Raw genomic sequence first — 16,979 nt, forward strand, 5'->3', positions numbered from 1 at the left:
GACAGTAACAGGAACAAGCGGGAGGAGATGATTGTGGTAGCGTCGCCAAAACAGCCATTGATAAAGACACTACCCAAGATTCTCTCTCTCTCTCTCTCTCTCTCTCTCTCTCTCTCTCTCTCTCTCTCTCTACTCATGCGGACGGAAGGTGAGTGACTGTGAGAGAGCGGGAGAGGCAGGGAGTGAGTGCCGGAGAGAGTAAAAGAAGAAATGGAGAAGAGTGGAGACAAAAGGCAGAGAGAGGAAGAGTGAGATGGACTGAAGAATAAAATGGGAGAAAACAGTAGAGAAAGGGGAAAGGGTGAAAGAGAGGGAGAGGGGGAAGAGGGTAAGGGAGAGGCGTGGGAAGGGTCAGGGCGGGCAATAATGATTACAGGATAATTAGGAGAGGTAATTGTAAGGAGGGTGTTCAAATGAGGTCCTTCCCTTCCTCTCCCTCATCCCTCTTCCCTGTACGTATTTCCCTTTATTCCATCGCCCTCTCCTCCTCTTTTTCCCATTCCTCTTCTTTCACATATGCTGTATTTCAATTTGTTATCGTCCCTTCCTCCTCTCCCTTATTCGTTTTTGCCATATTTTCTTCTTTCCTATCACGTTCCCCTATCCTCCTTCATACCTCTTCTTGTTTCCTCCTTTTCTGTCATTCTCTCTTCCTCTCACCTCTCTCTCTTCTGCATTATTTTCCTCTCCTCTATCCTAAGTCATTCTCTCACTCATTTTCAGTTTGCCTATCATTCATTTCCCCTTCCTTCCTTCTTGTTTTCTCCTTTTCTATCACCCTCTCTTTCACTTACCCATCCCTCTTCTACTCCTTCATTATCTCCCTTTCTTCCATCCTCATTTATTTTCTCTCTCACATTTAATTTGTCTCTCCCCTTTATTCCCCTCCCTTCTACAGTACCCTTACTCTCTTTCTTTTTCCCTTTTTTTTCTATCATCTTCCTCACTCTACAGTTCCTCCTCCTCTTCTTCATTATTTCCCTCTCTTCAACCCTCAGATTTTCTCTTCATTCCCTAGCCTTCCACAGCCACCCCCCCCCCGGCCCACCCTGCCACTTTCCAGCACTTCATATCTTCGCATTAAAAGGTGCTCGAAACTATCCACTATTCAATGCCACTTAGAAACATTTACTACTTCGTGTGTTTGAGAGAGAGAGAGAGAGAGAGAGAGAGAGAGAGAGAGAGAGAGAGAGAGAGAGAGAGAGAGAGAGAGAGAGAGAGAGAGAGAGAGAGAGAGAGAGAGAGAGAGAGATTCATAAAGTAAGGTATGCTCAAGTGTTAGTATTGGACGTATTAAGACTATGAAATGTGTGTAAGGTAGCGACACCTAGCGAGCAAGATGTGATGTGGTTAAGTTAGTATATGTATGGTGTGAAATGTAGAAAATATGTTGACAGGGAAAAGAAACCAACATCTCACATACATAAGTACATATACCTTCACACACGTACTTGCCACTGAGCTATAGTATAGAAATTGGTGCATTATGGTCTGAGAGAGAGAGAGAGAGAGAGAGAGAGAGAGAGAGAGAGAGAGAGAGAGAGAGAGAGAGAGAGAGAGAGAGAGAGAGAGAGAGAGAGAGGAGCACCAACTGAAACTGACACACTAATAGAAAACAGAAGCCACACACCACTTCCACCGCCTCGCAATTGAGTCCACCTTTATCGTGAGTGGTGAAGGAGCCTCTTGTAACCCACAGCCACCCCCACCCATACCCGCCCACTTCCCCGTCATGGGTCAGAGGCGCCCATTCCTCATCTCGAGAACCTTTTTCATGGGTAGTGTCCGCGCCTGGGGGATGTTGAGGGTACCGGAGTGTGGCGAGGGTAGGGGCAGGGAAAGGGGATGATGGAGAGGAAGAGTGGGGAAGAGTAGAACACAGGAGAGGTGGAAAGATGGAGGAGGAGAGGTGGCTGAGGTTAAAAGAAGGGTGTGGAAGAAAGATTGGTGGAAGGGGAGAGATGTACTGATAGGAAAGTGTGTCTGTGTGTGTGTGTGTGTGTGTGAGGATGTACTACGTAGAGGGTGCACACACACACACACACACATACACAAACACAACGGCTCAGTGTAGGACATATAAAAAAAACAGACAACAGCGACGTGGTAGTGTGTGCGCGCTTCGAAAAAAACAGCAGGAAGACAGGTGGGGAGAGGGAGAAGAAGGAAGAGATGAAGGGATGCAGAGACAGAAGAGGCAATGAAGAGAGGGGCGCCTTTCTTCACACCACCAAGACGTCCTTCAGCCCTCCTCCTCCTCTTTCTCCTCGTTCTCCTTCATCAGCATTAAACTGGTATCTTTTAAGCGCTTCTTTCCCTCATAAGGACAATTTTCGAAGTTCTCAAAGGCCACGGGAGTGATTCGTAAGGTTCTCAAGGGTGCCTTCCTAATGAAGGTGCTGAACCCTCGTTAACCTATTGAATCACAGAGAGAGAGAAAGAAAAAAAAAAACGTGAACTCCAGTAACTTCCATCAGAGCCAGTGAAAAGTAGACAGAAAACGAAGAAACATTTGAAAAACCACACGGGAGTCAATTCAAAAATCCTCAACACATCAGAATTCTTGTCGATGTATCACAAGAATCAAGAAAACTCCCCCAGTAACTTCCATGAGTGCCTGTGAGAAGTAGAAACAAGACGAAGAAACATTTAAAAACTCACGCGGAACATTTAAAAACCCCTCAGCACATCAGGTAACTAATAATTATCCGTTTGCCTTCACTCGGTTACTGTGCCAGAGTCTTACGTGTCCCCGAAGGCCCCCAGGCGCTCCCCTGTGGTTTCCCCCTGACACTTACCGCAGCTCCCTCCTCTCCTCTTCCTCCTCCTCCTCCTCTTCTGCTCACTTTCCCTCTCCCTCCCACCCACTGCTCGTTCGTCTGATTAGCGGAGGAGTTGCTCACATGAATTCTATTTGCTTTGGGATACTGACCCGTTATTTCCGTCCTTGAGCCTCTCTCTCTCTCTCTCTCTCTCTCTCTCTCTCTCTCTCTCTCTCTCTCTCTCTCTCTCTATACGACCCTGCCACTCCCTTTCCTTTGGCAACATTCTCTCTCTCTCTCTCTCTCTCTCTCTCTCTCTCTCTCTCTCTCTCTCTCTCTCTCTCTCTCTCTCTCTCTCTCTGTCTATTTGCCTACAGATGTGAGGGGATAATCGTGCTGATGAAGCTCTGTGGGTCGCGACCTTAATGCCAATCGCAGTATTATTAAGGGATGAAAGACGATGTTAGCTTGATTGGGTCAGTCCATACCAAAATGATCTGCTGATATCACACCTTCCTGATTTTCAACACCGACATGCACGAGTTTATGATTTCGTGGGTTAGGTTAGGTTAAGTTAAATTTAGGTTAGGTAAAGGAAAAGACGGACGGGTAAAGGAGGACGGGAATGTTTGGTTGTAGAAGGGTTTAAGGTAAATTCCGGGTCTCTCTCTCTCTCTCTCTCTCTCTCTCTCTCTCTCTCTCTGGTTCCTACGGTTGTAAATTTTTAAAAGGAGTATTAATTAAATGTCATATTCAGAATAGTTTGATCATATATCGTTGAGTGTTTTTGTTTTTATGCATAGTGTATTTTGTTGTGTGTGTGTGTGTGTGTGTGTGTGTGTGTGTGTGTGTGTGTGTGTGTGTGTGTGTGTGTGTGTGCGTAGAGGACAAAGGGGAGGATGGGATAAGACTCTTGACGACAGTATATCTACAAACATTCGTATCAGGACAAACGAACACACACCCACACACACACACACACACACACACACACACACACACACACACACACACACACACACACACACACACAGGGAAAGGTCATTCACTTACACTCACACTCCCGATTTTCCGAACTTCATATTTTATTGTCCATCACAGAAGCTTACTTTCCTCAGACCCTCACTCCCTCACCTCCACCACCTCACACGACATTCCCACCACGACACACCCAAGCCTGTATAAACACCAACTTTCCTTCTCTCCCTCCCAAGTCTTTCCCAGTCGCCTGCCTCCTCACGCACTTCCTCTCCGCAGCCCCTTCACACACGTCGGCAGCCATGAGTTGACATAGCAAACCAAACATAAAACACGAGTGATTTTTTTCCCCCCTTGCGCTTGAGCACAGTGTAGAGAGGGAAGCAGGGAGGCAGGGAGGGGGTGGTGATGAGAGTGAAGCCAGACAAAGTGTAGGTGGGATGTGACGGTAGGGGAGGAGGCGGTGGGGGATCTGTGGGTCCAGGAGGTGTTTCGAGGTGTTAGGAGGAGGGGAGAGGGAGAGGGAGAGGAAGAGGGAGGAGTGGAAGAAAGCGTGAAGGGAGTGGAGTGTTCTGGTGACATTCATGTTCTCATAAGATCACGTCGGCGCAGCGGGTTCTGTGGTGAGGCGCTGTGACTGGCGAGCTGTTCTGAGGTGGCGGCAAAGTCATGCGCATGGAAACGTGTGGGAATCGACAAAAGGTGATGTTGATTCGCTCCAGCGCGTGTCTAGTGATAAGTTCAGTTCAGTTCATATGCTGAGGAACGGTAATAGTGGGAGGCTGCCGGATATTTGTTACGAAGCAGACCACGGGCAGTTTTCAAGAGCTATGTTATTGAAAGCATGTATCAAGCGCTTCAGGTATAAGACGTTCCCTAACCTCTCTCTCTTCTTGCTGATGGAAATGTTGCCGAGTGAACTGCTGGTAATGTGTCGATAAATTTTAAGTAATAACTTCATACAATACTGTTCTATCTAACAAAATAAAGAAGTAAAATATGCCTTAATGTTTTACAATGAGTGATACAAAATAACATGTTTGTATACCATAACGTACCATCGCTTTATACTATCGCTGTATACCATAACGTGCCATCGGCGTGGGAGGGTTTGGGCGAGAAGTAAGTCAAGAAAAATCCAAACCACAAGCTACGGTACACAGCCCCAGCCGTGCGTGGCGTCACCCGGGATGCAGAAACAGACTGGTCGAGACCTCCAGCGTCGGGCAGTGTCATGACGAAAACAATTTCAGCGTTTTTCTTAATTAATGTCATAAGTCTTGTCTCCCAGCGCAAAAATAACTGAAAAATCTCATCAGCAATTAGCGCATTAAGCATTATGATAATTAAAGCGTAATGTAGCAGCGAGTATTAAGTTTTCATCCCATTCTGTGAGCATTATTGCACCAACCAGTCATCAATTAACCGAATGAAAATAAGGAAAGGAAGCTCTGAGCAAACACAATATCTTGTAATCTAATCATGGAAACACTGATCACATAGTGGAAAAAAAAAAAAAAGACAAGTGACGGATCTCAGCGTGGTCGTCTTGACGCTAATACGGATTTTGTTGTGACGTCTTTGGCAGGCGATACTTAATAAAGGCGCAACTTTATGATATTTCCCAGAGATTTATTGAAGTCGTGAAAATGAAGCAAATTTTCATTTCCCTTGACGTGTGTCTTTACAGTATCTCTTTTTAAACAAGCTGTCTCCCTGTTTGCCTAACTTTAATGATGTGGTGAATAAATAACTATTCAATAGCGCGCGCGCACACACACACACACACACACACACACACACACACACACACACACACACACACACACACACACACACACTTCAATAAACAACTAAGAACATTTCCAAGTGACGGGTTGGTGCTTGCTCTCGCCTTCAGGAGTCCTGAGCCAAGGCGGGCCGCAGTGGTGCAGGACCCTGGCGGCGCAGGTTTCCATTCTGGTTGGAGCTAAAGCCAATCCCTCTTTTAATCTTCTCCTTCAGTGGCCGCTGACACTGATTCACGGCCAGCACCGGGAAGTGTCGGGAGTAGGCGAGTTCATACATCAGACCCTGAAGAGCCAAGAGCGTAGGTGGCCGAGAGCCCACTCGTGTAAGAGTGCCTCCGTGGATCCCTCGTCCCTCCCCTGGCCGACACATACCAAGAAGGATCTCAGCCTCGGGACGGCGCGTCACGGCAACCCTCGTGTGGCAATGGGACATAGGTATGATAAGAAAATATATATCATTTAAGGAACGTTTGCTAGTGTGACCGAGGGAACGCAGGCCGGGCCAAGGCCAGCACCCGACCTCAGCCCCGTCACACATAAAGCAAGGCCGGGGCCACCACCACCTCCAGCCGGCTACTCTACAATCAATAACAGTTTCTCCACAGCCGGTTCGGGCGCCAGCTGCCGACACGTGGGCCTCGTACCGGCACGATGAGGGACACGCTGGGCAGCTGTGCCATTTAACACATTGTCATGGCCTAATGATTGCAGACAGTCATAGTTAATGTGGAGTATTTTTGAGAACTGCCAGAGGAAAGATCGGTGAGCGGTCTCTATTTCCTTGAGCAGACCATGTCCCAGGTTCCCGCTGCCAGCCGCCGCAGCAGCACAACACCCGAATGTCCTTCCCTGCACTATGCCAGCAACTGCCCGCGGGATATGTGTGGCACACAAATCTTGCTTCATGCCGACACTCACCACCCTCTTCACTCAGCCAGGCCTCTTTCCGCCCTCCTTCCTTCCCGCCGCCCCGCCTCGCCCCGCACGACTCCTCTAGCAGTGTGTCAAGCTTGGAATGAGGGACGAGAGTAACAGATAAGAGGTACGAAGAAGAGGAACTACCGGTGGAGAGAAGAGGGAAGGAAGTGGGGGTTGAAGGAGGAAGCTGTGCTATGTGCGTGACGGGAGCGAGAGGAGAGAGAGGTGGGGGGGGGGGGTGCAGAGGTCGTTCGGAAGGTATCCGAGATACTGGAAGGCTGGAATCTATGTTATTACACGGGACGCCATTAACCGATAGTTGCTGGCATGGTTACTCGATGCAGGGAACGTCCCGCTGATATATTGGCACGATCCTGGCCACTGGAAACACAAACACACACAGACTCTCTCTCTCTCTCTCTCTCTCTCTCTCTCTCTCTCTCTCATGCGCACAAATTTTTTCTCCCTCTTTATCCACGTTTGCTTAATTAAAGGATGTTTCGTAAACCCAGGCAAGGCCATCAACTGAACTATATATGTATGTGTGAGTGCGTTCCTGGGCAGTTCTTGTGGCAAGGTATCGCAATTACATAATTACAGGCTTCTCCTCAGTGCAGAAATCTCAAGGAAAATGAGCTAAACATTGATAATTACGATGATGATGGTGATAATGATGATGATGATGATAACAATTATAACAAATAATATTCCACATTATTTCCAGACCAAAAATATCCTTCCAATCTTCCCTACTAAGAATAACACAAGACACTGACCCCAGACAGGAATACATGCATACATTAAAACACACACACACACACACACACACACACACACACACAGTCCGTCTCCATTAAACGCATTCTCAAACGTCACCTATCATAGCGATGAGACGCCCTTAAGAGGTTAGCATGACGTCTTCCCCTAGGGCACGGCGCCATCAATAAGTAAGGAGTTCAGGGAGAGAGTAGAGGGGAGGAACATGTGTGTGTGTGTGTGTGTGTGTGTGTGTGTGTGTGTGTGTGTGTGTGTGTGTGTGTGTGTGTGTGTGTGTGTGTGTGTGTGTGAGGTAAAGCTGGTGAATTGGAGGGAGAGTAAAGGATGATGGGGCAGTAAAACTAAAAGGCAGCAACACTCGAGGATTAGGAGGCAAGGTGGAGGTGTGGAGGCGGCGAGGGAGGAAGGACGTGATGGGACGAAAACACAATTAAAAAGTATGCAAGTCAAGATACGAGAGAGAGAGAGAGAGAGAGAGAGAGAGAGAGAGAGAGAGAGAGAGAGAGAGAGAGAGAGAGAGAGAGAGAGAGAGAGAGAGAGAGAGAGAGAGAAGGTCGAAGGCAAGGTGGGAGGGAGGTGGGGGGACCTGCAGCAGAGGAGGTGCGGCCTGCGGGAGCCTGGCTATCCTGCCACTGCGGACGGATCTCTCTTGCCTCACACAGCCAGCCTTCCCACACCTGCCACACACACACACACACACACACACACACACACACACACCTGCATATCATCACGACCACTGCAGCCACGCACTCAATCATAACTTCCGTAGTTCCTGTCGTGTCATTAAGTTTATTTCCCATATCCACTGTCCTCCTCCCACGAGAACCTGACCACGTAATCAGTAAGCCTCCCCGGGTTTAAGTTTAGCAGCACACGCATTGACGCACTAATGGAGGGGCAAACAGGTACTATTGCCACACTGCCCAGACCAGTCTAGACGTAGCGGCTCCTGATATGAAGGCCCTCTCACTGACAGCGATGTTCTCCTACCCTACTTGTGTGTTCATCGCAGAATCCCCTAACCATCACTCCACGCGTCAAGATGTCATTCACACTTTTCAGCGTGTCGAATCTCTCTCTCTCTCTCTCTCTCTCTCTCTCTCTCTCTCTCTCTCTCTCTCTCTCTCTCTCTCTCTCTCTCTGTGTGTGTGTGTGTGTGTGTGTGTGTGTGTGTGTGTGTGTGTGTGTGTCATGACACTGTTCACGTGCACGAATATGTAAAATACAATACAACCAAAAACCGTTTTTTCAACAAACACGATAAATAAATAGTGGAATAAACAAACACAAATCATCCCTTCAACACTACAACACAACATCCCAGCACGAATAATGCAATGCAACTGTGCCGTGGTGCTCAGTATTGCTCAAATGTACTCGTATCAATTCTGAAGTTGATACAAGTTCTAAGTAATAATAATTCACCGTTAAACTATTCAGTGTTCAGCTCAGTATTATCCATGCAGAGGCGCCGATGGTCCCTGCTGTTTGTGCCAAGTAGTCTTTAAATTCTCACCAATCAGAGAGGTTTTAACTCGAGGGTGTCAGTGCGGGTGAGGAGTGACGGAGAGTAGGATGTGACACTACCGTACTCATCCACAGCTCTAGCCACACTGCCTCTGCGACCATCGCGATCACCTTACTTCGCCTTTAGGTCGCGTCGAGTGCAGTTGCCGCGCGCAAATATAATTCCACCCCCACCTTGATAACGGAGGTCAAGGTTTTAATGAGAGAATATTCGAAATTAAGTGTTGTTAAGGAATAAATTCATGCCAGGAAGCAGAGCAGATAGTGTAGCAATGTGTTATGGTCTCCGTATTGCGCTGAGGAGGTCATTCCCTTAATGGCGACGGGCCAACACCAACTGGTAACCTGTCCCATCCACTGCCACACGTCGCTGGCTGCCCCTCGACGTGCATCAATCCCCGCCACACATGACACACGGGCCAACGACGCTGCCCTTTCCGATACACCTTTACATTGTCTGGCCTCTACAGGGTCAGGAAGGGAAGGCTGCGGCAAGGTCCGTGAGTTGGTTTGAAGCTGTTAGCCTACCATCGATCTGGCAGGGGCCCGCGGCGTGCCGGAGGCGGGATGATCCGCTGCATCTCGCGTACGGGATGACTTGACGGGATTACATGTCAGCTGAGAAATTGTTTCATCCAATTGGGAGCGTCAAATCCCACACGCGAATCATACGTATCGAGGTAACAAAAATAAATGAAGTGAGATGAGCATTCTCATTAATATGTCACAACACCATACTTAAATATTCAGCAGTGAAGGTTACACATTTTTTGTTTACATAATTACGAATATGTCAAGGAAGTTGGTGTAATTATAAACCAGGAAGAATGATGCATAATTGATGATAGTAAATAGCAAAGTAGCACCAAATGTACAAAGGAATATTAAGGCTTGCTGTCTCGTGGCCTGAGTGGTGCCGTGTGACCCGTAATGTTACCGTGACGCGGTGCGGAAGGGAGGAGAGGAAGAGAGCAAATGACTTCGGTGATTTCTTTTGATGCTTCATTCTCTTAACAATTCAGGGATAAAGGGAAAGCGTCTGACTGCATAGTATGGGAGGGTTGTATTAGACTATTCACAGAAATGCACAATACATAATTAACATCTTGCCTTCGCGGCGCCTTTTGTTGTTACCAAGAAAATTACGTCCAAATATTATAAACTAACAAAACCCACCAACTTTCCAGGAAGTACTCCTCCAATCATACAGAACAGGCTATACAGTACTTGCAAACGTTAAAAGCGATACTCCTTCCTTGTAAGTTTGAAGGATTATCTGTAAACAAATTGAATCCCAGTGCATTATGGTTTGGGCTGGAAGCATCTCAATGGCAGAGCAACAAGACTGTCACCGTGGCTGTCTTTAGCTGAACATAGGCAGGTGAGGTTGCTTGTACTCACCGTGTGGAGGGATAACATCAGGCACTGGGTGTGTGGAGGTGGCGTCTTGCGGTGCTGGGGACGCTACGGGCGAAGCGGGCGATGTGGCCGGAGGCTCTTCCCGCCCCTGAAACTCATCAGGGGGCCTCCCTCCTACCCCCGAGGATGCGTCTGAGCCCTCACCGCCGCCCGCTAAAAAATGCTGCTGGAGCTGCGGAGGCGGGGAGGGAGGCGCGTGGGCGGGGGGCGGCGCCGGGCTGACCTGGCACTGACGCTGTTCCTCGCCCTCCGTCCCGGGTGAAGGTGGGAGGCCGTCGACTAAAAAAGGCTGATGTGGTACAGAGTTGGGAGGGGTCTGTGGCAGAGGTTGCTGGGGACGCCCTGCCTGGCCGGGCTTCTTGAACTTTTCCTCTGCCTCATCCCACTCGTAACCCTCAAGGCAGGTGAGGCCACGGCGGGTTCTCTCCAAAGTCTCAGAGTGAAGAGGACCGCTGTTTCTGTACTGGTTTGAGCCAAGGCGTCCTTCCCTGTAGTCCACTGTGTACTCATCCCAATGGAGCTGCTGCAATCTCTGTTGATTGCTTTCTTGAGGGACTGGACAGGCATTGCTTGGCACACTAAGCTTGGCAGGAGGGCGCCCTTCTCTACTGGCGCCATCACCAACACGTCGTGGCCGTCCCTCATCCAGGGTTTCTAGTGATCTTGTGTGACGCAAAGAAGCTCGTCGAAGCTGTTCACGCCACTGAGTATCATCCTCCCAGTCCTGCTCCTCGTGCAGAGTTTCATGGTTGGAGGGACTACGTGGCTCGTTACCAACTCGGGGATCATAGCTGGAGATACGACTCGTGGAGCTCTCCCTGCTGACAAGACTGTCACGGCTACCCACTTGGTAAGGGGGTACAGGGGACACAGGCAGAGGTGACGTAGCGTAAGGAGAAGTAGTCCTCTGAGGCAGGCTTCCACTGCTATGGAAGCTGCTCACAGAGGCTCGTTGACTAGTCATCTGAGAAACCGTCCCTCGATTTGAAGTAACTGGGGCCTGTGGTGAGGGGGAGGCTGAGTTCAAAGGAGCTCCTGCACCTCCTCTCATGCCAAAGTGAGCTGAGTAACTGCTGGGAAAGGCTGCGGTGTTAGCCCGGTTGGATCCCTGAGATGGGCCTCCACCACACATCTTGTTGACATCATGGGGACTTTGAACACTGTTAGATTCTCCAACAAAAGGACGAGGAGGGTCATCAAGGAGTCCCTCCAGGGATCGGGTTCGACGATGACCCATAGGAGGACCCAAAGGAGGACTGTCAGTCTTGATGGAGAGGCCATGAGGGAACACATTCTTGGAATCCAGTTCAGGATCAGGTGTGTAAGCACGCCGCTTCATCTTACGCAAAGTGTCAGAATCATACACATTGCGTTCATCTGGTGATGACACAGTTTTACCTTCAAGGAACTCCATTGATGTCCTTAACTCATGTGCTAATCTTTCTCGTCTTTGTTCAAAATCAGAAGAACTGCTGATCTGGTTAACTTTCCTGCCGATGTCTTGTCTTTTATTGGCTTCCAGATCTCGCTGATTATTAAGCTGGTAAGACCGAGAGCGTGGAGTTCCAACTAAGCCGTCTGCAACCGCTGCTGCATCATCACGGATGACGTCAGAGTAGTAGTACGGTGCAGAGCGTGGACTGGTTTCACTTCCCACTGAGGCATTGGAGGTGGCCCTCAGGTGAATGGGTGCCAGGCTGCCACTGCCTGACAGCACACTGGCTGTTGGACTCACCACACTACGAGAGGAAGCCTCTGATGATGTTCTCTGATGATTTGGCTGCAGATGTACTACTGGACTGTGAACACCACGAAGAGCATCGATCATTGGTGATCCTGTTGGCTCAACACTACCTGATGTGGTCTGAGGAGAATTTCTTTTTGACAGTGATGTTCTTGGTGCAGGAACATTCTGGTAAGTAGAAAGTTCATTGCGTTCAGCATAGGGGTCAGGAGACTTTGGTCGTGAACCAGTGGAGTTTGATCTTTCTCTCTCTGGCTGCATAAACATCTTTGCATTTGATGGGATATTACAGTACTCCCTTCCATCCCCTGGACTCTGATAGGGATTAGCAGGCTGCATCAGGCTCTGCTGGAAGGCCTCATTAACATATGGATTTTCAGCATTATTTGAGGAGTAAGATGTATCTAAATTCCCCTGGAAAGATGGATTGTGGTCCAGTGCTGACTTGGGGCGAGCAGAAGGTTCGTGTTTGTCTCCAGGGAGCAGGACGTCCTCAGCACACTGCGGGAAAGGCTTCCGTCTATCTCGTTGGAACTTCTCAGCTGCTGGTGCTGAGCAGTCCTCAGGGTAGGCTGCTGACGCTGGGTATCGGTCCTCAGATCTCAAAATAAAATTGTCATCATCATGCAGACTCTCCAGAGTCTCCTCAAAGACAGGTCTTCGTTTCAACTTGTCAGCGTGAAGACTTGGTGAAGACTCAGATTTTTCATAAATTCTTTTATCTTTTCCAATTGAAGATCTGGAGGAACTGAGGTCATCACGTAAACTGCTCTGACTGACTCTTAAAGACCTTGAAGAGCTTAGTGCATTTCGAAGATGCGGCGGAGGATCTGGTGTCTCCAGGTTATCAAAGTCAAAGTTTTTGGCTTTGGGACCTCCAGTATCCAGGTCATCCAGTGGTGGTGGACTCATGGGTATTGGGGGTGGTGGTACAAGGTCAGAGTCTGAGGAGTCTTGTGCATCAGGATCACTAGATGGTTCTGCACCACTCAGGTAATAAGAAGCTGGTCGGAAGGTGTCTGACAGGCTGAAGCGAGGGTTGCGGGGAGGGTCAAGACTCTCCAGGTCCTTGGAAGCCTCATCATCAGCATCAGAAGATGCATTAGACTGAGATTTTAAATCTAGCTTACTAATAGAAGAGTTTAGGGCAGATTCTGAGGCATAGTTTCTGTCTGCACTGAGCTGAGCCTTCAGTTCATCTGGCTTATTTGGAATCTGAGGCTTTTCACTTTCTCCGGTGTTCTCCTTTTCAGTGTTTGGAACTTCCATATATATTGCTTCGTAGTGGGGTTGTCCCTTGTAAATATATTCATAGTGCTGGCACTCATCCTTGTCACCAATTTCATAATATCTGGGACTTTCAGGAGGAAATAAAAGCTCACTATTTGTCCTGCCAAAATCAAACCTGGGAGGACCACCTGGGGCCAAAACAGAGGCTCCACTGGATGAGGCATCTCCACTCATCTCTATGTAAGTGTGCTCTTCATATTCAGTCTTGGCAAAGATATCAGGATAAACTGGTTCTGGTGTGGGCAGGTGCTTGCTACTTAGGCTACTACAAGAGCTGGCGGGAGCAAGGATACTAGACCCATGGCTAAGTTTCTTAGGTGGACTCATGGGCAAATAGTTCTCCTCATTGTATGGATCAGGTCTCATTACTGGATTCTGGGCCTCAGTGGGAGGATACAAAGGTGGTGGTGGTGGGGCCTCTTCTTCTGGAGGCTTATCTAAATCAGGAATTGCTGACTCACCATTACTGAGTGGTGGGCTGCTCTGCTTGCCCTGCTCACTGTTGAGGGTTGTGTCCATCCAGCTGGGCTCATCAGCACCACTCTCACTGTCTTCTTGCACCTTAAGAGATTCCTGAATGGATTCTGTAAGACTCAACCTCAGATAACCAGGAGTTACCACAGCATCCATTTCCCCACCTAGTGTTGGCTTCTTTGGGGGCCTGGGTGGTGGCAAAAGTGGTGCTGCATCATCCTTCTTATCATCAGCAGACTTTCGGAGCTCTGCCAAGACTGAGGATGTGGGAGACAAAGTTGTCTTCTCTGGGGCAGCAGTGAACAAGTCCTCACTCTGACACTCATCACTGGAGCTCTCATTTGACAACATCTCAGAATCACTATGGAATTTTTTCCTTGAACAATCCTGATTCAGATTCACCCTTTCCATATGTTCTAGTGACTTCTCCTCAAAGTTCTTCAGAAGGGCTTTCACTGAGCGAGTCTGGGTAGGCTTCTTCATCAGGGGAGGCTTTATGGTGTTTGCTTGCTGTTCAAGCTTGGGTTCTGCAGGGTGACCATCATCATCAAACAAGAATTTCCTGATGTTTGTACGACTCAGCCTGGAGTCCATGATGTCTTGAGGACTCCTCAGCTCTCGCTCACGGTACTCTATGCTTGAAGGTTCAGATACTGAATTGAGCCTGAGACTGGAAGGAGGACATTCCTCAGGCAGTGGGGAGCCCAGCACCTCATCTCTTCTCTTGTAATCAGACACATTCTTGACCTGAGCTTCTTGTGCTGTTACTACAGTAGATTCAGATGTTGCAAATTCAGCTTTCAAAGGAGAGACAAATGCTTCGGAGCTCCTGATCTGAGGTGAGAGAGGCTTTAAAGGTTCCTTGAGAGGCTCTCTAAAATTCTGAACCTCTGAATTTATGCATGCCATTTTACTATTCTTACTTGACTCTCCAAACTTACTCATATTTATTTGTGGTTCTCCAACATAATTATTTGTATAATTTTCTTTGGTCTCTAAAGCTTTTGATGTAAATTTCTTAATGCGATCCTGAACTAAATTCATGTGGCTCTGTGCTTGCTGTGTTTCCTGCACCATCCTGGGACTCTCCAGGCATGTCAGGGAAGGTGATGATTTCTTGAAATTCTTGCTGGAATTTGCAAAACTGTCTGGTAAAGAAGCATCACTGCTTTTCTCAGGAGTAATGTATTCATAGCTGTATTCCTTCACAACCTTTGACTCATCTACTTTTGATTTCAGGTCTGAGTCAATAGTTCCCCATGACCTGTCAAATTTCTCAGGGCTCCAGGTCTCTGGCCGTCTCCCTGCATGGTCAAAGCCACGCCTCCGCACCACACTGGAACACTCAGGGCTGCTATCCAGACTATCCGGCGTCCACAGAGCACCTGGTCTGGGGTTCCTTCTCTCATCTCTGCGAAGGGACATTTCTGCTCGCAGCGTATCATAACCACTGTCAGAGTACTTACCAGTGGATGTGGTGTCATCCTGTGAGCTGCCCTTCTGGGATGCATGCATACCAACATTATCTGGCTTGTGAGTCATGTGAGAATCATAGGAAGAGAATCCAACAGCATTCTCTAAGCTTTCCTCTCTTACTGAAATATCATGGTGATAGTTCTTACAGTCAACAGATATTCTATCTCCACTGTAGTCTGTCATTTCAAATGAATCATTTTTCATCTGATATTTCCTTTGTACAGAATTCTGTGTGCCATAGGAACTGTTATATTCTCTTTTAAGTCCAATGCTTGAAGAAATATCACTCTTATCTTCTTCAAACTTATCAGCTTTAGCAGGTAATTGCACATCAGATACATAATAGGGATCCCTTGCAGCATATATCTGATCACTGTACACAAAACTTTGTTCACAAGTTCTGGGAACACTGAGGTGTTGATCTGCTTCTTGAGGCAGCTGGTCAAACCTCTGTACCTCATCATATCCTTCATGGTTTTCAATGAACACAGGTTCAGCCCTCTGACTTACTGCCTTTTCACCATATTTGTTTTCTACACCCGCTGTGGCACTCCTGACAATACCGGTAGTTCTTCCTTCCTGGGATTCACTCACGATATTAATGTTCACATAATCAGGAGATGACTTTGAAGTGCTAATAAAAGAAGTTTGTTGTGACACATATGGGTCAGTCTGTGGATGATCACTGGCAAAGTTTCCTGGAGATCCTTGAAGTCTGTCATCATCCACATAACCTTTACAGGTGTCAGCGGACATCACAAGCTTCCTGGAATCACGACTCAGATCTGCGCTGCTCCTCCTTGAGTTCCGTCTTGTCCTCTTCCGAGTTTCTCGTTCCTCCAGCAGATCTGTGTGCCACATTTCAGACAGCCATGAGATCATGGAGCCAGGCATGGTTGTGTGTTAGTAAGGCGTTTTTCATGCTAGTGTGAGATGCAGGTTATCAGTTTCCAAGCCCAAGGGTAAGAATGTAAGAAATTATCATTTTGGCAAAGGCTGCCTTAGCATGCGTAATACTGGGTTCAATTTATGCTGCAGCTGCTTACCAATTAGTAAGGCAGGCAATTTTCAGAAAAGCAAACTGCAAAATGGCTGTAATCCATAAGACCAGAAATTCATCCCGAACCAAAGTTCAAACCTGAAGTTTGTAAGCAAGAGCTCAGCATGCTACTTCAGTATTCTAACTTTGTTACTACACAGGTTTTAGATTACAAAATTGTCCACAATTCACGCTGGAAAGGAAAGACAACAGTGGGCGCTACACACCAAGCCAACCCGGAGATTGTACATGTCCTTGCGAGCTTGGAGAGTTTTCGATTCAACAAGGAAACACGATGGAAACCTTAAGACGAACACCCAAACCTCCATCAACATGCACAACACCTCTCATTCTAAATCCCAGAAAATTATTCATAGAGGCTTCACCCAATTTTTCAGTTGATTTATTTCTAAATCAGAATGTGTTATTTTCATCCACTACAATACGTCAAGTCAGGTAGTAAGGAAAGGTCCATGAAAGAAAACATACAACAGAGTTAGACAGACAGGTAAGCATCCATGTAGGATGAATGCCAGACAGTAGCTTACCACCAGGACCCCTACAGAGACCTTCAGGGCCTTTTAGAGTTGATAATATCTACTGTGTATCAGGTGTTAGTGGAGCTATAGATTACATTTATTTATACACACCACAGCCAAAACAATATTTTCTCACAACACATAAAAACTTAACTTGATACTTTAGTAGCAAGGCATGACAATCACTCAGCAGCAAAGCAATTATGATGATTTAAAACTTCTTAGGCACACGCACACACTCAC

At 47.5% G+C, this 16,979-nt stretch overlaps 2 protein-coding genes across 12 annotated transcripts in view; both read right to left on the reverse strand.

Annotated features, from left to right (window-relative positions):
• The window catches only part of LOC135090250 (uncharacterized), a 135,278-nt gene extending 126,409 nt beyond the window's left edge, over window positions 1-8,869 (reverse strand). The window contains exon 1 of one of the 3 annotated variants that reach the window (XM_063986903.1): window positions 8,745-8,869. The gene's annotated coding sequence lies outside the window, so the exon portion shown is untranslated. The remainder of the gene's footprint in view (window positions 1-8,744) is intronic. The other 2 variants (XM_063986849.1, XM_063986928.1) reach the window with 2 other exon arrangements.
• Window positions 8,870-9,740: 871 nt separating this feature from the next.
• Window positions 9,741-16,979, reverse strand: part of LOC135090232 (uncharacterized) — a 238,062-nt gene continuing 230,823 nt past the window's right edge. For all 9 annotated transcript variants that reach the window (XM_063986804.1, XM_063986753.1, XM_063986763.1 and 6 more), the window contains one exon: window positions 9,741-16,006. In XM_063986804.1, coding sequence (XP_063842874.1) covers window positions 10,119-16,006 — 5,888 coding nt within the window. In that variant the 3' untranslated portion in view covers window positions 9,741-10,118. The remainder of the gene's footprint in view (window positions 16,007-16,979) is intronic.

The sequence above is a fragment of the Scylla paramamosain genome, chromosome 3, assembly GCF_035594125.1.
Source record: "Scylla paramamosain isolate STU-SP2022 chromosome 3, ASM3559412v1, whole genome shotgun sequence".
Taxonomy (NCBI): Eukaryota; Metazoa; Arthropoda; class Malacostraca; order Decapoda; family Portunidae; genus Scylla; species Scylla paramamosain.